Here is a 25,600-nt window from a genome sequence, read left to right on the forward strand (position 1 = left end):
TCTCTCTCTCTCTCTCTCTCTCTCTCTCTCTATAACCCACTACATTCTAATGTACATGCTGGGGGGGGGGGGGTTATTAAAATAAGACGAGGGTCCCATATTGGATGTTGAAACGGGGCTCCTGAACCTTAGGGTACCGTGTCTCCTAGTACATGAAGTCATTACTACAGAACGGTCACGTTCCACACACCTGTAGCAGAGGGGCCTGCGTGCGTCTGACCCGTTAGGCCAGAAGGTCACAGCGAAGACCAGAGGGAATCGATATCCACACGCTTTCTATCCACATTCCCCAACTTGAACCACCAGGTCACCACCACTGCAATATCGTGGTGGACAAGCATGCCCTCTTGAGCTGGGACGACATCATCAAACTAACCCATGCCAGTCTGGTCTTCAAAATCCTCCATGGTCTAGCCCCACCGCGTGTAGCCTTTTTTACAACGCATCCGCGTTTCCGGCGCTCTGATTGGCCAGGTCATGTGACATGTGCGCCCAATAGCGTGTTTGCCCATTTCCACGTCGAACAGCCTGCAAACTACCTCGCGTTCTATCGCCATGCTCTAAGACAAACTCTAACCTTAACCAACTTCAAAATTAGTGCCTAAGCTTAACCGTCGAAAGAACTTGCCGTCACGCTCTAAGACAAACTCTAACCGTAACCAACTTCGAAGAGTGCCTAAGCTTAACCAGTGTAGAAACTTGCCGTCCCACGATTGGCGCTCATGTCACATGACCTGGTCAATCGGAGCGCAAAACGGGAACCCGGAAACGGCGATGCGTTGTAAAAAGGCTTCAAGCAGCCCCACCCCCACTTTCCGATTTTTTCACCCCCAGCAGCAGGTTCACCAGAACCGTTGTACCGGGTGACTTGGCTGTTCCACTAAGGACAAGTACATTTAGCCATCAGCCGTGAGAGCTGCCAAGACCTGGAACTCCATTCCAAGTTACATCCGCAATATATAGAAACCCACAGATCATTCAAACACACTTTCAAAACATGGTTAAGAAATAACTACACATGTGAACACAACAGCCCTGCCGAACTCTAACCCCATATGAATGAATGAATGAAAAGTTTATTTTGAACATGTAATTCTCCATTTCCTCCAAACAAATCACGGTATCTTGTTCCGTCAAACCAAACAATCATAACGACAAATTAAAAAACATATATATATAGCACCTGAGGAAGCGATAGCGAAACGCGTTGTGCAACAATAAATAAGCAAAAACGAGTCCTGTGGAGTGTGCGGTCCCTTCTTTCCCTTGAAGGTTTTCTCCTTTTAGTTTATATATATATATATATATATATATATATATATATATATATATATATATATATATATATATATAAAAGGAATTATAAACAAAAGGTCAAGAGCAATGTGTTTGGCTAGCAGACATGTCCAAAAAAGGAGTAGATGGAAGCTAAGCTTATTGATCCCTACCCCCTTACATTTATATTTGTTCTTCCATTAATTTGACTAGATATAACATAATTTAGTATATTACAATATAGAATATACTTTTACTTATATTAAATACATTTTTTTTTAAACTTGATTCACTTGACAGCAGTGAATATAGTACAGCACTACATAACACAATATAACATAACTTTGTTTATCCTCATTACTCATTTCTGTATTTCTCATATGCTTGCCTGTACCTAATATGTAGAATTATTGTTTGTTTGTACATTCTCTGTACATGTCTGATGTAAATATTTTGCATGATGTGTTTTTAACCTGTTCTTAATGACCTGTATGCCATATATATATGTTATGCTTTCTTTTTTTAGCTGCTTTTTAACACCAGGCCCACGGACAACAGTTGAAAATGAGCTTTGGCTATAACACTGTCTCTCTCACACATTTACTTTGTGTTCATTAATGTGTGCTGTTGTCCCTGCTGTTCAAATCAAGTTTAAACTGAACCTGAACCGCTTCGCAATCTGTGACTCATCATCTCTGGTTCGCCTCCTCGACAGGATCAAGGGCTGCAAAGACTACTACCAGATCCTGGGCGTGGAGAAGGACGCGGCGGAGGAGGACCTGAAGAAGGCCTACAGGAAGCTGGCTCTGAAGTTCCATCCAGATAAGAACCACGCGCCGGGCGCCACGGAAGCATTCAAAGGTACATTTTTTTTTTACAGTGGAATAGAATAGAAATACTTTATTGATCCCGAGGGGAAATTCAGCAGCACTACAGATCGCCTCACAATCGACATTTAGGTATGGTAAAAAAAAAATCACAAATAAGAATAAAAACACAGTCTGGGATATACATTCTAAATATGTATATACAGCCAAAAATATACAGTAATAAATGTAGAAGAAAATGTAAAGTGTCGTGAGGGTAAAAAGTCATGGGTTCAAGTTCAAGTTTCTTTAATAGTTGTCATACAGAAGTACAGAATACTTTTATACAAAATGCTTCTTACTGTTACGCTCCAGAGACTGTGCTAGACAAGATAAGTATGAAATAAAATAGTATAGCATGTAAAATAGAAGTAAAAATAGAGGTCACAGTGTTCAGTCTGTACATATGTACAATGTTCGATGCAGAATAGAAGTAACTGAGTTACCATACAATATACAATATACTATGCAATATACTAATATACAATACTATATAGTGCAAAGCAGAAATGGGATGAGGTACACCGTACAATTTAGGTATAGTCACAACTCGGATGACCAGAGTTTGTCAGTGAGGCACGGTGAGGCACGGTGATATAGTCTTGATGGCTGTCGGAATGAAGGACTTCCTGTGCCGTTCAGTGTTACATGTACTACCAGAGTGTCTTTATACCTGTATCACTGTACATATTAATACTACAACTCTGTACATACAACTGATTATCACTATATTTGGTAACGGAACGTAGACCAATCTCAGTCACTCTTATTGTCTGGGACCAAATTCGGCCACGCCCCATTTTGCGCGACATCCAGGCTTTTTTTTACCGTCAGCGTTTGGGAATTTCATGTCGACAGGTAGATGAAGTGAAATTATACTTATTTTAGAATATATAAATCAAATTTCATGAGTATTCATCTATATTTAGTAATCTAAAGACTATTAGATATGAACCTATGTACCAGTAAAAAGTGGGAATCTCTAGAATGTGTTTTGGGCGACGGTGTTTACGGAAGTGCGGTAGCCTCTCAAGGTGACGTTATACTATAACTTACACAACACTTTCTGTTGTCAGTAGATGGCAGCATTGGTTTAAAATTAAAAAGTGAAAATGTGAAAACTACAAAATTAATACAATTCCCAAGACCTTTAGCACAGGTCACAGGTCACTGGGACGCGTCTATTCTTTGACGCGATCTGAACAGCGTTAAACTATTATTGGGACCCGAGTACAGTGATCGAGAATGGTCACCCAATTATCTTAACAAAAGTGCATCATTAGCATTATGTTTGTTGTCTAAACGGGAACATAATGGTACAATTTAAGATTTGAATGTTATCTGCATATAAAGGACAAATAAAACATCGTTAATTTGTAAGAAACCTCAATGAATTTTGTCATGTTTGTTTATGTGTTTGTTTAAAAAATAATAAAAAAATAAAATACAAAAAAAATACAAGAAACCTCAATGAAAACGGCGCAGGGTAAGTTATATTCGCTATTGTTATGAAAATGTGATAGAATCCTATAAAAATGTGGACGCATTTGGTCACCGTGACGTTAGTACTAATCTATATATTATACAGTCAGTTTAATAATTTAATTACCTGTACGTTGTATATTAATATTGCACTTTACTGTTACATTTGCACTCTGGTTGGATGCTGAACTTCTTTTCGTTGTACTGTACTTGTGCTGCATGATGACAATCCATTTGAATCTAATGCAATCTAAAAAGAGAAGGCACATTCATACTTTATATAGGATGGATGGTCATTACCGTCTATAGATTCAGATTACTTTATTCGCCATTTATGTAAACGTGCAATGGAACGTGATACGACAGTACAGTGCATAAACCTTTTTTCACAAATAAAAATAAGAATAATAAATAAAGTGCAAAACAGGACAGAACAGTGGGACAACGATAAGACAATAAGGTGCAGTGGTTGGAGACATGTTAACAAAGTGCAAAAATCCAGCCCTAGCGGCTAACCATAGAGGGGGGGGGGGGGAGCAGGGGGACACCTGACTCGTTTACCAGGCGAGCTGCTGAGGGGAAGAAACTCAGTCTATGACGGGACCTAAGTGTCTTGGGCAGCCGTAGCCGCCTACCGTGGGGGAGCATGGTGAAGAGGTCGTGACCCGGGTGGGTGAGGTCTGCCATGATCTTCCTCGCCCTCCTCAAGGCCCTGGTGGAGTCAGTGTAGGGACTCGAGGGAGGGAAGGGGGCAGCCGATCACCCTCTCCGCCGAGCGTATCACCCGCTGCAGCTTGACCTTGTCCCTGACCGTGGCCGCAGGGAACCAGGTGATGATGGAGAGGGTGAGGATGGACTGGATGATGGCGGTGTTAGAACAGGACTTTAGAAACGAGAGAGTTCCCTCGCGATCCTTCCTTCCTCACCCGAAACGCGACAAATCTGTTCTCCCGCGGGTTGATGCCCTGGTCGTACATTTTTATTTACTTATACATATTTGTACTTATGTTATTGCACATACCACTGTATTTTATTGTATATAAATACCTGCTTTTTTATTCTGTTAATTGTCGCTTTTTTATTTCTTGATGCTGGGGAGCAAACGGAGAGTAAGAATTCCATTGTACTTGTTGCATCTGGCAAATAAAACTGAATGTGAATGTTGTTAATTAATAAACCCACCCTTGGCCTCAGTGGAGACCTCGCACCCCAATCTAATATAGAGATTAAAGATGCAGTCTCCTGAAAGGCGCTATATAAATCCAAGATATTATTATGTATATATATATATATATATATATATATATATATATATATATATTAGAGGTGGGCATAGATTAATTCTTTTAATCTATCTGCAATCCTAGATTTAATCTAGATCTAGATTAATCTAGATTAAAATGGATCAAAAAAAAGAAAAAAAAAACTTGCCGAAGGCATTCAAAATAAGTGTGTTCTACCCAAATAATGACCAGAAGTAAGTCCTTACTTTTTCTTTCCTCCTTATGTTTCTCAGGCCAGGTGGCCCATTACACCATGAGCCCATCTCCCGTTTCCAAAATGCATTACAGACTGTTTGAAAAAGCTGTTTTGCTATGATAATTGGTAATGAAATATCAAAATAATGTTCAATAAGATGTACTTGTGTTTAATAAGTTGTTTTATTCAGAAGTTAACACAAATAAATAATATTACCAGTACAGTACAGTATCTAGCACTCTCAGGAGCAAAACAGAAAGAATCATTTCAAACTTGAACTATGTGACATGGCTTGAATCAACTGCTCCAGTGGAGTTGCTCAGTGGCCAATGGTGTCAACTGTGGGTGTACTGGGCAGCTCCCAGGTGTGAATGGAACTGTGTGAATGAAGCAGGGCGTTCCTGAAAAAGAGCATATGTGCTCAGCAAACCTACCCTGGGTAAATAAAGGTAAAAAAAAAAAAAAACTTTTTAAAATTTTTTTTTAGATTAATGCGTTAATTATATTATCGCGCGATACTAGTATAGCGTTAACGCAGCACGTTAACGCCGTTAACGGCCCAGCTCTAATATATATATATATATATATATATTAGGGGTGGGAATCACCAGAGGCCTCATGATACGATATTATCACGATACTTAAGTCACGATACGATAGTATTGCGATTCAAAATATATTGTGATATGCTGAGTATTGCGATATATTGCGATTTATTACCTTTTTCAACTGCAAAGTAAACGATGTCAACCTGTTTTATCTAATAAAATAAAGTTTTCAGTCTGTTCATCTCACTTCAATAATTTTTATTGCAGAACATGGTATTTTCTCAAGCAGACGGATGTAAACACTGTAATCTGTGTTGCATGTTCCTGACAAACTGAACTGTTTGTATTAGGGGTGCACGATATTGATTTTGACACCGATAACTTTATGCTCCTCAAGGCCGATACCGATAACCGATATTTATTGTATTATAATTTTTTTTTAAATGTATATTACTGTAGGTTTGACCTAACCAGATTTATCATGACATGAGCGTTACTACTATGAACAAAACAAAGTTTTGACTGATAAAGTGACCATATTTATTTTTCCAAATATAATTTTAATCAGAAAATTCAAAATCCGTCAATAACTTATAATACATCCAACCTAAGTCACCTGCAACATCACCACCGCTACGACGACGCGCGAGCAGCTAAAGCTGCTGTGAATCCAAAGCCAGCTACAAAGGAACCCGCGGCGCTTGTACCTATTGACGAGGCGTTTTCTAAATTAAAGAAGTTTGACAGAAATGACCCAAGGGCTCAAGTCGCTAGCTTTTAAGCAGTGCTTGGTGGTGCAAATTAACCTGGCTACTACGGAGCAATAAGTGACTGCGTATTCAACCAAGGGTTGCCTCACAGCAGCGTTAGCTCCTCGCGCGTCGTCGTAGGCTTTTAACACAATAACACACCATCGTAGCGGTGGTGATGTTGCAGGTGACTTGTTAGGTTGAATGTGTTATAGCTTGTTGCCCTTTTCCCTCCTCATGGAACTTCTGCATTGCATTTTTTACAAATAGCAAGCGAACCTTTTTCCCCACACTACTGACGCCATCTTTGTTTACATCCGCGCTGCTTCAGAAACTTACGTGGCTACGTCACAGCCAAGAAAGGGAGCGCTGGATTTGTGTAAAACTCCCTCTTCCTAAACCACACGCTATCAGTCGTACCACAGTACTGGCAAAACGGGAGGAGCCTACAGTAAAAGAAAAACGCCCTTCATCCCATTCCACCCACACCGCATTTTTTTTTACCAAGAAATATATTATATTATCGGAGCTATCAATAACTTTATCGGGATGACGTCATAATTGCTGATATTGGCCCGATAATTATCGTGCATCCCTAGTTTGTATTAGTCATATTCCAACTTAACTGAATGCACATGTGTGTGTGTGGACTACTGTACTATTACAGGTATTGAAATGAACAATGCAACTTCCTTATACATTTACATTTACATTTAGTCATTTAGCTGACGCTTTTATCCAAAGCGACTTACAAGTTCTGTGCGACAAGACAGCAAGAAGGGTATAACTCTATCAGCTGAGTAACAATGTTCATCAAAGTGTTGCGTGTTACAGTGTAGGTTAGTTTATTAGGACAAGTGCATGACATTAAGGTTAGTCGGGGTTAGATTAAAAAAATATATATATATATTGTATCGCGATACTATACTGTATCGATATTTTCCCCCACCACTAATATATATATATGACTGATTGAGCTGATGCACAGCGTTGTCCAACCTTATTTCTTCTTGACGTTGGTTGGCGGCAGTGACTTCACCAAACACAAGGAGGCCAAGCAAGCCTGACGAAGCTGTAGGCGAAACACATTGTTTGCATTCAACTCGCATTTAAGATAAGACGTTGCTTTGTTGATCCCCTTGGGGAAATTCGGGTGGCATGGGGGGAGGGGAGAGGAGGTACAGGTATGGGCAGGGTAACGGTAGAAAGACATAAATATATAGTCAATCAAATAAAATCGGAATATATAAAAACGAGAAAAATAAACTGTGTAAACAATATAATTAACTCTGAATATAAAAATATGAGAAAAATAAACGGTGTACACGGTGATGGTCTGTAGCCTAACTGGCATGATATACGCTGTAGTCCTCATCTTGGCTAGCTCCTCATAATGGTTCTCCAGGTGGGAGGGGGAGGGTGAGGGGTTCTCCAGGCTAGCGGCCATCTTCCTTCTCATCCTCCTCCAGAGAGCAATTCAGCCGACTTGTGTGCTGTCTGTGTACTGTTAATTGCTCATAAAAATATAGATATTTTTGATTTTCAAGTTTTCACCAGTGCTGGGGGTTGTACAATAAAAATAATAATAATATAATACATTTCATTTTATATAGCACACTTTAAACTCAACGAGATCTCGAGGTGCTTCACAGCAAAATGGAAAATAAAAGGTTAAAAGTAAAAAAAAACACAAAGACATAGGAGCAGTAAAAACAGGCCCTAGTGGAAGATAGAGTAAAAATAAGTGAGTTTTAAGGCTGGCCTTGAAGGCAGCAAGGGAGTCTGAGGCTGCGGTTAGACTTTCGTTTCATTTTCAGATGAGTTTCGCCGCAACGTAGCGGGAGGTGGGTCACACTTTCGTTTTGTCACCTGAGCACAGTGATGTAGTACACTGCCAAAGCAGTAGGTGGCGAACATGAAGGCAATTTTCAACCAATCAGAACTTGAATGTGCCAATACACTTCCTGCAAAGAAAATGTCAACAAGGCGGGCGCCGCCATCTTTGCCTATTTACCCAATGCAGCACTTCTTTTTCAGCAAAGTGTAATAAAAGTGCAATAAACAAAACGGATACATTCACTGTGTGTTCTGCCTCTCATTTGTTGATGAAACAAAACTAACATCAACACAAGTGACCACCAAGAGCGGATAGTTTAGTCTCAAAAAAGATCGGTGACTTTGTTAGCTACATTGTTAGCTGCATGCTAACGTGAATGGAATATGCCATTATAACAGTATAGCATTGTGGCTAGAAGCTAACGTTAGCTCACGCTAGTTAGCCAGCACCAAACTGATGATATCGGGAGCTATCAGTAGCTAGATAACATTAGAGACAACGCTGTGTGTATTAAACAAAGGTGAATAGATGACTGGGCCATTTTGTTTAATGCTTGTTAAGATTGAAAGAGGAGCTCTGAGCTAACAGGGTCTGATAGCTAACGTTAGCCAGCTGCTCATGCAATCGGTAATGCTAGCAGAATGAATGGATGTAAACTTTATTTGCATAATGGGTACAATACGGCTCAATACAAACAATTGTTAAGGGAATGCAGACTGTTGTAGCTTGGACTGGGGTCCTTATAACAATAACTTGACAACGCATGGTAGCTGCAGCTATTTGGGACAGCTCTGTTGTCACCGGAAGGGCACGCAGATGGTATCTACAAGAACAACAACGGCTCCGTGCAAATTACACGACTGTTGTCGGCGAGTTTTGGCGCTACTCCAAAACGGAAAACACAATTTAGCGTTTTCAGTAGGGCCACAACGTATCCGCCAAAAAACGCATTTCTGTGTAAAAGGGACAGCAAACGTATTCAAAAACGTATAAAAACGAGCACAAAAACAGTCAGTGTAACAAGCGCTGACGCACCCTGGCAGCTGATTCCCCAGTGTGGAGAAAGCACGGTGCCCCATGGGGTCGACAGCCTGGTGCGTGGGATGGAGAGGAGGTGTTGTTGGCTGCCAGACCGGAGTGACCTGGACGCAGGTTGAGGGGAGAGGAGGTCCTGGAGGCGGGTTGAGCCGAGCCGGAGTGATTAATGGCCTTGTAGACCAGCAGGAGAACCTTAACCCTTTCACTACCACACTACAGGCGGTTAACCCTTTCACTACCACACTACAGAAGGTTAACCATTTCACTACCACACTACAGAAGGTTAACCTTTCATTACACACTACAGAAGGTTAACCCTTTCACTACCACACTACAGACAGTTAACCATTTCACTACCACACTACAGACAGTTAACCATTTCACTACCACACTACAGACGGTTAACCTTTCACTACCACACTACAGAAGGTTAACCATTTCACTACCACACTACAGAAGGTTAACCTTTCATTACACACTACAGAAGGTTAACCCTTTCACTACCACACTACAGACAGTTAACCATTTCACTACCACACTACAGACGGTTAACCATTTCACTACCACACTACAGAAGGTTAACCTTTCACTACCACACTACAGAAGGTTAACCATTTCACTACCACACTACAGAAGGTTAACCTTTCACTACCACACTACAGAAGGTTAACCATTTCACTACCACACTACAGAAGGTTAACTCTTTCACTACCACACTACAGACGGTTAACCTTTCACTACCACACTACAGAAGGTTAACCTTTCACTACCACAATACAGACTGTGTTAACCGTCTTTTAGTGTGGCAGTGAAAGGGTTAACCTGTAGTGTGGTTGTGAAAGGGTTAACCTGCTGTAGTGTGGTTGTGAAAGGGTTAACCCTTTTGTCATGTGGCCGTGAAAGGGTTCAAGTCAATCCGCTGGTTTATTGGCAGCCAGTGAAGGGAGTGGAGGACTGTGGGGTCAATGCATCAAACTAAAAATGTTTGTCGTTTTCCGTCTTTTCTCCAGCGATTGGAAACGCCTACGCCGTCCTGAGCAACACGGAGAAGCGGCGACAGTACGACCAGTACGGGGAGGAGAAGGCCAACCCGAGCCAGAGGAACCAGCGGCACAACTTCGAGGCCGACATCTCGCCGGAGGATCTCTTCAACATGTTCTTCGGAGGAGGCTTCCCGTCAAGTGAGTGGTAGATGGGATGCTTTATCTAGTCATTTATAACCTAGTATATTTACCTGGGGTAAATGTGGTGTATGCAGTGTGTGGGCTATGACTGCCAGGGAACCAGATGGAAAGGTTGAGCTTCGATGGTAAAACCTGTAGCCTAGCTTTTAAAGTAAAAATTATGATGCTCATCAATAGCTACATTTTTTTAAACTGCGTGCGAGACAGAGTGGTCAGCGGCAGGGAGACAGGCAAGCTTCCCTTGCAGTTTAAGCTCAGTCCAGTGTTGACGTTGGCGTTGTTGTTGTGCCGACATGAGATGGCCACGGGCATTGGTAAGTGGCAGTTCATGCCACATTCCACAGATGTCAATGGTGGCCTTCACAGAGATGGTAGGGTCAGAGATGATCTCCTCAGAAACATTAACAGCGTCCGAGTCCGGCCCCACCCACTCCAGGGCCACGTTGGACCAGCCGCATAGGTCATTCTGGTCTGGCCAGTCAGACCACACACACACACACACACACACACACACACACACACACACACACACACACACACACACACACACACACACACACACACTCTCTCATTTGGATTATTAGATTATATTATATATTGCATATATTTAGCATTTTATCTTTTTTTTAGATTATATATTAGATTCGATTTGGATTATTAGATTATATGTTATAACTATTTATTGTAGAGCAAATATAACTGAGAGGGCATACATTACATACCCTCATCTCGCACCTTGTTGCCCATATGCACATGTCCAGAGTTAATTATATTGATTTGTTATATTGTTTTGTTTACACTGCTTTTTTATTCTATTTAATTTTTACTTCTCCACTGTACTATAATTATGTCACCTGTACCATGTCTTCTACCACCTGTACCTCCCCTCCCCCGTGCTGCTATGATGCCTGAATTTCCCCAAAGGGATCAATATAAAGGAATATCTTATTTTATCTCATCTTACACAGTTACACGCATTCACACAGCATGATGCTGCCCAGTGCAACCACCAGATGGCGCTCTTTCCACTTGAGCAACTCTCTCTTGGGGGTTAAATGCACTTCAACAAGGAATGTTTTTCATTAACTTTTCCCACCTGGTTTAGGGCTCATTCAGTTCAGACAATGGGGCTCTTCACCGTGGGGAGGGGGGGGGGGGCGTTGGGGTGGATCAGGCCGTTGTTGTGAGCTTATTTACCCCCCCCCCAAACCCCCACCCCCCGCGTCTCCTGCTGTGGCCGGTCGGCAACCGCCGAGTAGGGATGTGCATTTTCGAATGGTCTACTGTTCTTAAGACCGAATATTGGAAAATTCGAAATTGTTATCTTCTGTTTCAGTTTAAATTCAGTTCAAATGTTCTGTTTCCGTTTAAATTCAGTTATTCTTTTTAATAGAATGGATCATTAAAATCAAAGGGTATTGCACATAAATAGGCACTTCAGATAATCGGCTCAGCTGACCGACAATAAATCAAAATGACACCGTTCACCACCGTAGCCTATACTAATAACAGCATTGCATTGGCCCATCAACCGGTTTTTAATAAACAAACAGAAACGATAGCATGTGTGCATCTTTTAGATCAATTAGGCTATGAAAATTAGGCTGCTTCTAAATATAAAAACGGATTAAATAAGAATGGTTTGCTTCACTTAAAAAAAAAAGAAGTCTTTAGACTTTTAAAAAATATTTTTCGACTCTGACATGAAAATGGAATGTGGAGACTGGCTAACTCATCCCTAGCGTGGAGAGAGCTTGCGTCCGGCAAAAGTCGAAGAAGGGGAAACCTATATTATTATTACCTCAGAAAGGTCTTTATTGACAGGTAGTTTGCCCTCACATGGAATTTGATTTGGTCGCTTGGTGCGACATTAACAGACGGACGATTAAGGTAGAATGAAATAAAAGGTAGACTAAAATAACATGGAATATAAACTATATTAAAATAAAAGTATAATATAATTATAAAATAGGCCAGGCTGTGTGCAATTGTGCAGTATGAACAGGGAAGTATCAATCAGATTTATTTATATAGCACGTTTTACATGACACAAGCCAAACAAAGTGCTTTACAAAGGCAGGTAGCGGGTCATACAATAATGGAACAGACAACAAAATTGCACGTCAGTACGATGGCTCAGGCAAGGTACAGGTCAGGATCAAGGAACCACTAGAGAATAAAGGTACGTTTTGAGCTGTGATTTAAAGGACTCTGTCGAGGGGGCAAGACGAGGACACTGTTCCACAGCCTGGGGGGCTGCGACAGGAAAAGCATGGAGGCCCCCCTGGTCTTGAGATTGGCCCCCTGTTCCTTAAATCGCCCCTAATTGGCCCATGGGGGGTCCTAGCACAAGAGTAGGGGGTGAGTAGGTCCGACATGTAGGACGGGGCTTTACCATCGAGTGCTTTGTTAATGAAGAGAAGAACCTTGATATGATGCCACACTGGAAGCCAGTGAAGTATGAACAAGTATGAAGAGTTTTGAGTGTTTATAATATAGTCCAGGTCGGGCTGTTTCCCCCGAAGCCTGTTTTTGGGCTTCGAACTTCGTCAGGGTTTTTCGAACGGACGTTCGAACCTTCGTTTTTAATTTTTAATTTACATTTTTTTTAATAACTATCCTCAAACCAAATCCTCAATTTGAATAAAGTGATTAATCTGATTAAATGAGTATTTTCTTTTTTATTAAATCAACTTTCTTTAATGAATATAACTCATCACTTTTAATACTATAATATTAGTGTAGCCTAATCTTTATCTGCAACTGTGAGGAAAAACCTCATTGGTTTAAACAGAATGAATAGACACATAAAAAAATATATATTTATATAAAAAGAAAAAAAGGATTAAATACATTTTAAATAAAAAATTCAATTTAGAATTCAAATGCCAACGTAACGAACGAAGGTTCGAACGTTTGGGCTCAGCCCTAAGGATATGTTGATATAACACAGTGGGGGGGGGGGGGGGGGGGGGGTCAGTGGGGGTCCCGAGCCTTGTTGATCAGGCTCACTGCAGAGTGCAGAGGGGTAGAAGCTGTTCTTGTGGCGTGAGGTTTTGGCCCTGATGGACCGTGACCTCCTGCCAGAGGGAAGTGTCTCAAAACGGATTATGACCTACTATGCTTAAATGCATTTACATTTTACATTTACATTTTGTCATTTAGCTGATGCTTTTATCCAAAGCGACTTACAAGTTCTGTACGACAAGTCATCAGGAAGGGCACAACTCTATCAGCTGAGAAACAATGTTCATCAAAGTGTAGAGTGCTATATAGTGTATGTTAGTATATTAGGACAATAAGGTTAGTTAGGGTTAGATTTTTTATAAAAAAATTTAGATAATGGTTGAAGAAGTGCGTCTTTAGTCTACAGCGAAAGATTGGACGGGTTTCGGCTGCTGTCCTAACTGTGGTGGGCAGTTCGTTCCACCATTGTGGGGCAAGGACTGAGAATAGGCGGCTTCTCTTTGATGACCCTCCCGGAACTCTAATAGGAGTAGGTCTGAGGCGGCCAGAAGATGCAGAGCGTAGGGGTCTTGAGGGTGTGTAGTTAGACTTACGAGTTCTGTACAACAACAAGTCAGCAGGAAGGGTACAACTCTAAAGACACACTTCTTCAATCAATATCTGAAATGATTTTTTTTTTTAATAACTAACCTTCTTATTGTCATGCACTCTTCCTAATGTACTATCTTACACTCCACATTGCAGCACTCAAGTCTGAACACTTTGATGAACATTGTTACTCAGCTGATAGAGTTGTGCCCTTCCTGATGACTTGTCGTACAGAACTTGTAAGTCGCTTTGGATAAAAGCGTCAGCTAAATGACTAAATGCAGGGTTCGTACAGTACAAGGTCCTTGAAGTGCTTAGTGCTTGATTTTTTAAATAAAAAAGTCAAGGCCTGGAATTCCTTAAACAGCCCATTTTTTAACAAGGTGCTTAAAAAGTCATTGAAATTCAAATCAACCATTCACATTGAATGTTTTGTTCATCCATGATCAAATTGTTCTGAATCAAGAAATAGTTTTGTTTGTTTTGTTTTAACCTATTTAACTGCTTTTTTTCTCTGTGTGTGATGCTCTAGCTGGCAAGCGGGCCAAGAAGATGCCTAAAAAAAGTGATTTGTATCATGATTCGAGTGACATCCTTGAAAATGAAAAATAGTGCTTGGAAAAGTACTTAAAAGTCCTTGAATTTCATTTAGCAATGTCTGGGAACCCTGTAAATGACTAAATGTAATTTGATCTGAATGAGCCCGTACTTCTGTCATGTTTACGTCCTGTGGTGCACGCTATGTGATCTTCTACATTTTGTCACATTCTTTATTATTGTTCATTTTTTGTTCCAGGTAATGTACACGTTTACAGAAATGGCAGAATGCACTTTGGACAGCAGAACAGAGGCGGCGAGAGGAGAGAACCACAGAGAGAGGTAAGTGCCGATCTGTAATAACACTCGCACGGCCTAAATCCTAAAAACTGTGAATGTCTCACTTAATTGCTGAGGTGTTAAAAAACGTTTGTCTCTTTAATTCAATCAAGTGCACGACGTCTCCTAATTCAATCAAAGTAACCGTTGTGTGTTTTCTGTCCGCGCAGGGAGGCATGGCTCTGTTTGTGCAGCTGATGCCCATCCTTATCCTAATCGTGGTGTCCGCGCTGAGTCAAATGATGGTGTCCCAACCCCCCTACAGCCTTAGCTACCGCCCGTAAGTGTCTCCGTCAGTCCGTCCGCTCGACGAGAGCTCTCCTCAGGGGAGACATCAAAGGAGCTCCCCCCCGCGGTCGCATTGTGCAAAGTCAACACGGCGCCGTTTATTAGGGAGGAAAATCTCTTTTAAAAGCCTGGTGTCTGTCAAATAGATTACCTTAGATTCTAATGTATTGTCGTCATACTACAGCACAAGTACAGTAGTACAACACAAAGAGGTTTGGCATCCAACCAGAGTGCAAATGTAACAGTAAAGTGCAATAGTAATGCACAGGTGATTAAACTGGGTATAAAATATATAAATGAGTACTACTGAGTAATAGTGCTAATTAGATGTATGTACAGAGTTATAGTATATGTACAGTGATACAGGTATAAAGACACTATGGTAGTAAGTCATACTGGCCAGCAGTGTAACTAGTAAGAGTAGGTAAAGGATATGTACAGATATAGTATCTTACTACAGATATGTAAAAGGGTTTATATGCAGGTATGTACAGACGGATGTATATATAATATATATCCCACTCAGCGGATCAACGTAGCCGCGGCCTCGCGACCGCGTCGGTTTCTCAGTTGTTGAGCTTCAAGAGTTTTATTTGTCACATACATACACAAGATCGCTGAACAGCAGAAATGGCCCACCGAGATCCTTTGTTATGCCGGCCACGGACAAGACAAAAAGCCGCCGCGAAGACGAGGAAAGAGAGCCGGGGTCCGGAACAGACTGAGGTCCAAACGACACAGAACCACATTGCCCAGCATATTGTTGGCCAATGTGCAATCGATAGGAAACAAATTGGACGACATCAGAGCAAGGATCCAATTCCAGAGGGACATTCGGGATTGTAACGTCCTCTGTTTCACAGAAACTTGGCTGAGTCCAGATGTCCCGAATCATGCAATAGAACCGGCAGACCACTTCTTCGTTCTACGAAAAGACCGGACGGCATTAGAGTCACTAAAGAAGAAAGGAGGCGGCATTGCCTTCATGATAAACAAGGAGTGGTGCGATTTAGGCAACACAAAGGAAATGTCTAACCACTGCTCCCCAGACCTGGAGTTTATCACGATAAAATGTCGACCCTTCTTCCTCCCAAGAGAGTTAACGTCCATCATCCTCATCGGAGTGTACATTCCACCACACGCGAACACTGAGGTCGCACTTTCAAAACTTCACGACGAGGTAAACAAACTCCAGGCAGCTAACGTTGACGCGGCCATTTTGGTCTTGGGGGATTTCAACAGCGCGCGTCTTAAAAAGGTGCTGCCGAATTTCTATCAGCATGTGACCTGTCCCACCAGAGGCGAGAACATATTAGACCATGTATACTCGCAATTTAAGAATGGGTACAAGTCACAGGCTCTTAGTCCATTCGGTAAAAGCGATCACGCCGCAATTTTTCTTTTGCCTAAGTACAAACAGTGTCTCAAGCGAACGCCGGTGGTCTCGCGAGAGGTTAAGCGTTGGACCGTGACGTCAGTAGAGTCACTCCAAGCAGTGCTGGGAAGCACAGAATGGAGTGTACTCCGTGATAACACAGCCAATATTAACGAATACACCGAAACGGTGATTGACTATGTCTGTACTCAGGTAGAAGTAATAATCCCCACCACCAAAATTAATATCTACCCAAACCAAAAGCCCTGGGTAGACAAATCCGTCCGTGAGGCTCTGAAAGTGCGCACATCAGCATACAACACCGGGCTGGTGACAGGCAACATGGAAGAACACAAGATGGCAAGATACAACGTCAGGAGAGCAGTAATAGAGGCAAAACGGCGTTACAGGGATAAAGTTGAACTTCAGTTTGAACAGGCTGACTCTAGAGGCATGTGGCAGGGCCTCAGAACAATGACAGACTACAAAGGAACCCCCCTCAAACTGAACAGTGACATCTCCTTAGCAAATGATCTCAACTCCTTCTATGCGAGGTTTGAGGCTGTGAATAACAACACCAGCCTACAAACCACGGCAATGGGGGGGGGGGGGGTCTGCTGATGGAGACTCAGTGTTCAGGGTAACAGAGCATGAGGTGAGACGGATCTTTAAAAAAGTGGATATCAGGAAGGCAGCAGGACCGGACGGCATCCCCGGCCGCGTCCTAAAAGTCTGTGCCGACCAACTGGCCCCGGTATTCACTGACATCTTCAACCTGTCCTTGGAACAGGCCGTCATCCCCACCTGTCTGAAGAAGTCCACCATCATCCCTGTACCCAAAAAATCTACGCCCGCTTGCCTCAACGACTACCGCCCTGTAGCCCTCACCTCCATAGCCATGAAGTGCTTTGAGAAGCTAGTGTTGTGGAAAGGTTGTTTGACACAGCAGGAGACGATATTTCCAATTGTAACAAATAGGTAATTTATTTAAGAAAAGAAGTTCGTTAACAGCAAGAGCTATGGGTCAAAGATGATCGCCACAGCTTGAACAAAAACACTCTGTCCTGGAACCCTTTGCCTGTCCCTAAATCCCCCCTCAGTCCTGCCCCCATGACAGATATGATGACGTGTCACATCATGTCAGATCTGACATGACGTACATTAAGATGATACGTAGATTTAACATTGGAGAGAGAGAGAACATGAGGAGAGATAAGCAAGATATGATATCCACACACGATATGATGTAAAACATTAAGAACATGAAGAGAGAGTGAGATATGTGTGTTTGTGTGTGTGTGTGTGTATGTGTGTGTGTGTCTGTGTGTGTGTGCGTCTGTGTACAGACGTGTGTGTATTGTATGTGTGTATTGTGACACAGGGAATGTGTGTGTGTGTCGGTGTGTATGTCTGTGCGACTGTGTGTGTCTGTGTGTGTGTGCTGTGTCTGTGTGTGTCTGTGTGTGTGCTGTGTAACTGTGTGTGTCTGTGTGTGTGTGCTGTGTCTGTGTGTGTGCTGTGTATGTGTGTAAGAGAGAAAAGACACAAGATTAGAACACACGATATGATGTGCTGAAATGTACATCTACTATCTTGAGGCTGTTTTAAGAACATCAGCCAGACTGTCGCCCTAGTGTCTTTGAGCCCTGCTAGTTGACCTATATTAAACTAGTCAAGACTAACCCCTTTCCTACCTCCACCCTCGTATACACATTTTCCCCAACATTCCCCCATTTGGGGCTATCCCTAGTCCCACCCAAATCATATAACCAAGAAAATGTGAACGTCTAACTAAACAAGAAACCTTACTTCATTCACTGGACCCCTAACGGACCAACAAAAGCTGACTACCGTTCTCACAATAAACACAAAACCGCTCAAAACAAGAGTAATAATAAAACATCAAAAAAAAAAAAAAAAAAAAAAAAATTATAATCCTAACCTGACAGACAAATCCCCCCAACCTCCACCGCTTACCAAATGAGCCACAGTTCCGGCCGGAAACCGCGACTCTCATCAGGGAAAGGAGAAGTTGACCATCAGAACTAAACATAGAACATCCCTCCCAAAAAAAAATGACATTGTCTCTTCCATAACATTGAGTCCCAGTGTCCATCGCTCAGCCCCCCTTCCATGCCCACGCCATAGTCTCCTCACCGTATTGCCAAAAGTCACATTTTGCCAATACAGCAACCACCACGCCACACCTCCAGTCCTCGTAGAAGCATGTCCCCATGCCTGGACGGGAGGCGCTGGTACCGACCTCACCACGTGTCCCCCCATCTTCGACGGGAGGTGCCCATCTTGCCCACTGCGTTAGCCCCCCCCTTTTGTCCCTCCAGTCCCCAGAACCGATCCCCCGACCACTTCTTCTCAATGCTTCCTCAGGCTCAGAACCGACACTCTGCCGATGCCCCTTCCCATTCCGGTTTGACCAGGACCACAAGTAAAATAAACAAAAAATAATAAAAAAATAAAAAACAATGCAATGATTTTCAATGGTTGCAATCTCTATGCCGAAGGATCATTAGAAAATCAGACTAAAATTCCTAGTTAAAGGAATAAACCAACAAAACTGCGCTCAGACCATCCCCCGTCACTCTTAAAGGAAAGAAACCAACAAAAAGAAAATGTCCCTACCTCACCATACCCCTAATCCTCTATCCCCTCGTCTCCCTCTAAGGCAGCATAAAGCTGAGGATATGGCCCGATTTGTGGCTCAATCTCTTTCTGTCCCACCATCAGCATTTGGCTCGTTACGTGTGAAGTTACCAGCCTACCCAAGAGAGGCATACCACAACAGAAAAGGAGAACCAATATCAACCCTGCCACCCCGATGGATATCCCCGTCTGCATCACTATGCTTCCCCACTGTCCCAATCTTTCCAACACCCCACTCCCCCACCATTCTTCATTCCGGCCAGAATTCCCCCTCAATTCCTCCCTCAAATCCTTCAGCTTAGCCATGGCCTCGGAGAACTTTCCCCCTGGCCCCACATTCGTCGGAATGAATGTGCAGCAGTACTGTCCAAACATGGAACAGACTCCACCCTTCTCCGCCATTAACCAGTTCAGAGCCTGTCTATTCTGCCACGCCACCGTACTGGTCGCGTGCATCTGGTCCCCCATTGCATCCAACGCCTCCTCGGTGTAATTGAGATACCGCTGCTGATTGTAAAACAAATAGTTGATCCACCCGGTGTTCTTATTGACCGATATCCATGGCAGAATAGACTCAAACCCTGCCGCAATCTCATTCTTAGCCATGAACTCGGCTGGAATGCCCCTTGGCTGTCCTATGCTGTCCAGATACACCCTTGGGTCTGCCTTGTAGCTACGCTTCGTTCGAGAGATAGGAGACTCAGAAGGTCCTTCCGTCACTGATAATGGTAGGACCACCATTGGCATGATCGCCTGAACCCGGGCACATCTACCTGACCAATCTAAAGGAAGTGTATTCCTCAACCTCCTACCGCCGCAGAGCCAGTATTGGTCCGCCAGTGCCATATCCTGGACATGAAAAGGGCAAGCTACAGGCCGTGGGTTGGTATCCACTCCCTTTAACACGACCCCGTGTCCACACTTTCCTTCTTTCGTACAGTTAGTCGTGATGCTCCAAATAGTAGTGCACCGCCCCTCTGCCACCTCCCCTACATCCCGGGTCCCCTCCTTTTGCAAGCACTCGAAATCCTTGGTCAGCCATAGTTTGACACCTCTGGGTATTGGCAACCCCGTCGCTACCCCCTGCACACGTACATCCAATTTCCTACACCGTTCCCGCATAGTGACATCCTTGAAATCCGTGACGTTTCCTGCCGCCTTAAAACGACTAGAGCCGAGAAACCCCAAACACTCTGCCTCGCACCAAGGGCGACTATTATGGGGCCCCTCCCATGCCTCTGCGTCCCTGTCACACTGAGCCCAACTGAACTTCGTGCCCTTCACCAGCAGCCTATCCGGACGTGCCTTGGAGCAGACATAACAATCCTCTATCTGATTCTGCGCGCTCGTGTACTGGACCCACTTAAACCACTCATTCCCTAAAGCCGCCCTATACATCGGGTCAGCCTCCGGGTCTTCCTCGTCATAGTCATAGTCGCCCCCATCTTGTTCCCCGGAAGGAAGCAAACCCCTCAACCTGGCCCAGAGTGAGCCCACTGAGTCCCTCAACGTTCCGGCTGTCCTCTGGAACATATCCTGTCCCCCCACCTCTTCCGACTCAGTGTCCTTGACCTCCCTTTTTCCCCTCACCCCTGTCCCCTGTGATTGGTTCGGGACAGGCTCAACTCTCCTATCTACCCCCACAACCCGATGCTCGTTAGTATAATGGTAAGTATCCCCGCCTGTAACGGGGGAATGGTCAAAATCAAAAACATGCCCTTGCGGTCCTACGGGAAACACCCCGTTTGGTTGTAGTCTTATCTTCTCCCCCCCTTCCTCGATGGAGGGAAAAGGGGGCGCCTGATTCTGAGCCTGGTCATGAAAGTCTGCTGGTACTTGAGCCTGAGCGGGACCCCGTGGGACTCCTACCCACTCAAACCCGTCATCCTCAAGGACGGGTCGACCGTGACGGTTCTTAATGACGTCGTTGTGCCCGGCCGACCGTCCGCACACTGCTGCCAACATCTGCGGGAGCATCAGCAGGCACTGCACCTTCCAGTTGCCGTCTCGGACCCTCCATGTCGGGTTCTGCATAACTGCGATCGATTGTATCCCCCAAGAGATCGCCGCTGGCCTTTATGCAGTGATTGAAGTGGAACCAGGTCGCTGATCCTTTGACTTGGACTGCCGTTCCAGTCGATCGGATCACCTCGTACGGGCCCTCTCTCCGGGGTGATGACCACTTTCTCTTGTGGACCTTTACGAAGACCAAGTCCCCAGGGATCAGTCTCGGTTTGGTGGCTTCCTTCTCCGCCTCCTTCTCCCCCTTTCTCTCCTTTCTCTGCTCCTGTCGAAACACAGCTTCATGTATTTTAGTCACTTGCTGAAGATATTTTTTCAGATCTTGCTCAAAAATATCTAATGCCGGGCCCCTAGCCAGGTGTCTAAATGGCGGTGCTGGCATGCTGCGGCCTGTAAGCATTTCATGCGGTGTTAGCTGTGTTTGGCGGTTTACGCTGCTTCTAATAGCCATCAGAGCAAGCGGCAAAGCATCAATCCAGTTAAGCTTAGTTTGCATACAGATTTTCAACAGTTTGTTTTTAATGACCAGATTGGCCCTTTCCACCTTCCCCTGCGACCCGGGACTATAGACACAGGAAAGGCGCTGTCTTATACCTAATTTCTGCATCAGCCCTTTAACCACCTTGTCGATGAACTCGCGGCCATTATCGCTTTGTAATATCGTGGGAATTCCAAATCTCGGAATGACCTCGCGACACAGGAACTTGATCACTGTGTCCGCGTTCTTGTGTTTAGATGGAATGGCCTCAATCCAGCGACTAAAGCAGTCCTCTACTACCAGGAGGTATCGTTTGCCCTGCACTGGCGTTATCATGTCTGTATAGTCCATAATCAGATGTCTGAATGGTCCCTCAGGGAGGGGTGTGTAAGCCGCCACTGTCGGTACTCCTTTGCGCACATTGCCCTGTAAGCATGTTAAACACCTGGCTAGTGTAACGTCAATTTGTGCCTGAAGCTTTGGGGACCAAAATCCCATTTTCGTGATTCGTTTCAGGGTCTCTGCTCTTCCACAGTGATCAACACCATGAGCCTCAGGTATCACTAAGGACAGAAGATCGATGGAGGCGACTATCAAACCGTTATGACTCCTCCACAGACCATCTGCCCCCCTTACAGCCCCCCTCTCCGTCCACGACTGTTTCTCGGCCTGCGTGGCTGAGTCCTGAAGATCACTCAAATTATCCTCAGTTACCTCAGTCGTCAGTTCGGCCGCAAACATCAGAACAGCCGTGGACGGCACCGCAGCCGCCGCCTTCGCGGCCTCGTCCGCCGCGTTGTTTCCCGTCGTCACAAAGGACAGGTCTTTTCTGTGTGCCTGGCACTTTACGATAGCAATGCTTTTGGGCAACTTTACAGCCTGAATAAGCGCCACAACCTGCTTGTGGTGAAGGATCGGTGAGCCGTCCGATTTCTTAAAGCCTCTTGCCTTCCAAATGGCCGCGAATAGGTGGCATACGCCATGCGCATACGCAGAGTCTGTAAAGATGTTAACCGTGCGATCTTTAGCTATTATGCATGCTTCTGTTAGTGCTATTAGTTCTGCAAGCTGGGCCGAACATGGTTGCATGCATTGTTCGGCCTTTCTTGTTAGTGTTTCTCCGTTAGGTTTGCACTGTACGACGGCGTATCCTGACCTTAAATTTTCCCCCTCCCGATAGCAGGACCCATCCACAAAAAGTGAGAGTTCTGCTATCGCGAGCGGGTCGACTCCCAAATCAGGACGGAGTTTCACGAAAGCCTGTACCTCCACCTCACACTCATGCGGTTGACCCTCGCTCGGGAGTGGTACCAGATCCGCCGGGTTACTGCCGTGGCATGTTTTTATCGTAACGTCCGAGTACTGCAGGAGCCTCATGTAAGCCTGTTGCCGTTGGCTGGTCAGAACAAATTTGCCTCTTTCAATCAAGTTTGCCAATTTGTGATGTGTCCAAATGCAAATGTCATATCCCATTGTCACGGCCGTTGCCTTCTCATACATCAAATGTGCGGCGGCCAGGGCCTGATAACAAGGTGGCAGACCCTGCTCTACCGGCGAAAGAGCTCTAGAGTAATATGCTATCGGTTGTTTTCCCCAAGAATCCGACCGTCCGAACATACTGTCCAGACTGGGGTAAGTGAGCGGCGTATTTTTGCTTTATGCAGGAAAAACCTGCTCCAGTGTCTGCCATCATCTCTGTTAATTTGCCCTCCACTAGGACCTGCAGAATAGGTTCTTGCTCAGCTCCCTTGGAAACCACAATCATTTGATTTCCCCCCGTCGCATTCTCTGGGCACCCCTAGTGATTACCCCCCTGGTTTCGGGGCCCTCCTGTCTCCCCCTGGTCGTGGGGCCCTTGTGACTCCCCCTGGCGCACGGGTCTTCCATACTCCGAGCCGGGACGGTATGGTTGCCTACATCTCATTTCCCTGTGTCCCTGCATGCCGCAGTTCCAACAGTGGAAACGGGGAAACTGTTGTTCGTTCCCCGGTCCCTGTGTAAACCGTGGGCCTGATTGCCCATTCCCTGCCTGCCGCCTGGACGCCTGGTTCTGTGAACTATAGCCATAGCTTCTCACTACCTGAGGTGCAGGCGGGGGTCCCTGGTCCTGCATGGGTGGAGAGGTAGCAGATGACACCATTACTGCCTGCAACCTCCTTTGGGGCTGCAGTTGTTGCTGAGTTAACTTCCTTGAGTCATTTCTATCCTGATCCCTGACTTTCTGCTCCTGAGCCCTTTGCTTCTCCACACTATGTGTTACATGTGCACAGAACAAAGGATAAGTCATGTCCATTAACCCCACCACGTCTTCCAGTCTATTCTTAACCACCTCTGGAAGCCCTCTCATCACACTTTCTCTAAACATCGCTCTCTGCAACGGGTCAATTTCTGGGTTGTGTCCTAGCTCACCTCTCCACTCCTTCAGTATTTTGTTCACATAGCACATGTTCACCGGCAATTGCGTGACATAAGGTGGGGATGTTGGTTTCCCTATATCCGTCTCTCTCTGATTTAGCGCTAAAGCTTCCTGCCTGTATGCTCTCCCCTTCTGGGCGTAGAGCTTCATTACCCCCAACTCTTCTGTCCTCTTTTTCAACCTCTTTTTGCTGCTGTCGCCTGGCTTGTGGTTACGAATCATTACATTCATCTCTTCGCATATGTCGAGATCAAAAGTACCTCCGGAAGGCCATTTTGTGTCCCCGGCCTTTGTACGCCTCTGCCAACGGAGACCAACCTTGAGAATTAGGTTCTTCATCAACGGGTTGGTGTCCAACAGTATGTCCTCTGCTGTATGCATCGTTGTTTAGTGTGTATATGTGTTTATTGTGTTGTGTGTGTGTGTGTGTGGTTGTACTTCAGCTACTACTACTCTACAACTACCACTCCTCTACTACTCTCTCTACAACTACTACCAGGAACAACGGTTAACCTAGATCTACTACCAGGAACAACGGTTAACCTAGATCTACTCTCTCTACAACTACTACCAGGAACAACGGTTAACCTAGATCTACTCTCTCTACAACTACTACCAGGAACAACGGTTAACCTAGATCTACTCTCTCTACAACTACTACCAGGAACAACGGTTAACCTAGATCTACTCTCTCTACAACTACTACCAGGAACAACGGTTAACCTAGATCTACTCTCTCTACAACTACTACCAGGAACAACGGTTAACCTAGATCTACTCTCTCTACAACTACTACCAGGAACAACGGTTAACCTAGATCTACTCTCTCTACAACTACTACCAGGAACAACGGTTAACCTAGATCTACTCTCTCTACAACTACTACCAGGAACAACGGTTAACCTAGATCTACTCTCTCTACAACTACTACCAGGAACAACGGTTAACCTAGATCTACTCTCTCTACAACTACTACCACTCAGTGTGTGTGTATGTGTGTGACTGTGTGTGTGTGAGTCTGTGTGTGTGTCGGTGTGTGTGTGTGTTTGTGTGTGTGTGTGTGTGTGTGTGTGTGTGTGTGTGTGTCGGTGTGTGTGTGTGTTTGTGTGTGTGTGTGTGTGTGTGTGTGTGTGTGTGTGTGTATTGTATGTGTGATTGTGTTTGTGTGTGTATGTGTGTGTGTGTGACACAACCCGCTGTCCACCGGGACACAGGAATGTGTGTGTGTGTGTGTGTGTCTATGTGTGTGTGTGTGTGTGTGTGTGTGTGTGTGTGTGTATTGTATGTGTGTGTGTTTGTGTGTGTGTGTGTGTGTGTGTGTGTATATTGTATGTGTGATTGTGTTTGTGTGTGTGTGTGTGTGTGTGTGTGTGTGTGTGTGTGTGTATATTGTATGTGTGATTGTGTGTGTGTGTTTGTGTGTGATTGTGTGTGTGTGTGTGTGTGACCGTGTGTGTGTGACTGTGTGTGT

The 25,600-nt window shown here is 44.3% G+C and overlaps 2 protein-coding genes across 2 annotated transcripts in view; one reads left to right on the plus strand and one right to left on the minus strand.

The window, feature by feature from the left end:
- dnajb12a (DnaJ heat shock protein family (Hsp40) member B12a) overlaps positions 1-25,600 on the minus strand; it is a 59,561-nt gene that overhangs the window by 28,029 nt on the left and 5,932 nt on the right.
- Positions 1,893-15,173, plus strand: LOC311234119 (dnaJ homolog subfamily B member 12-like; the record flags this gene model as incomplete). Its single annotated transcript, XM_084321235.1, has 4 exons — positions 1,893-2,136; positions 10,285-10,455; positions 14,810-14,892; positions 15,060-15,173. The coding sequence occupies 4 exons, from the start codon at positions 1,893-1,895 to the stop codon at positions 15,171-15,173; spliced, it is 612 nt and encodes a 203-aa protein (XP_084177361.1).

Source organism: Notolepis coatsorum (genome assembly GCF_963971535.1).
Source record: "Notolepis coatsorum genome assembly, chromosome: 9".
NCBI lineage: Eukaryota > Metazoa > Chordata > Actinopteri > Aulopiformes > Paralepididae > Notolepis > Notolepis coatsorum.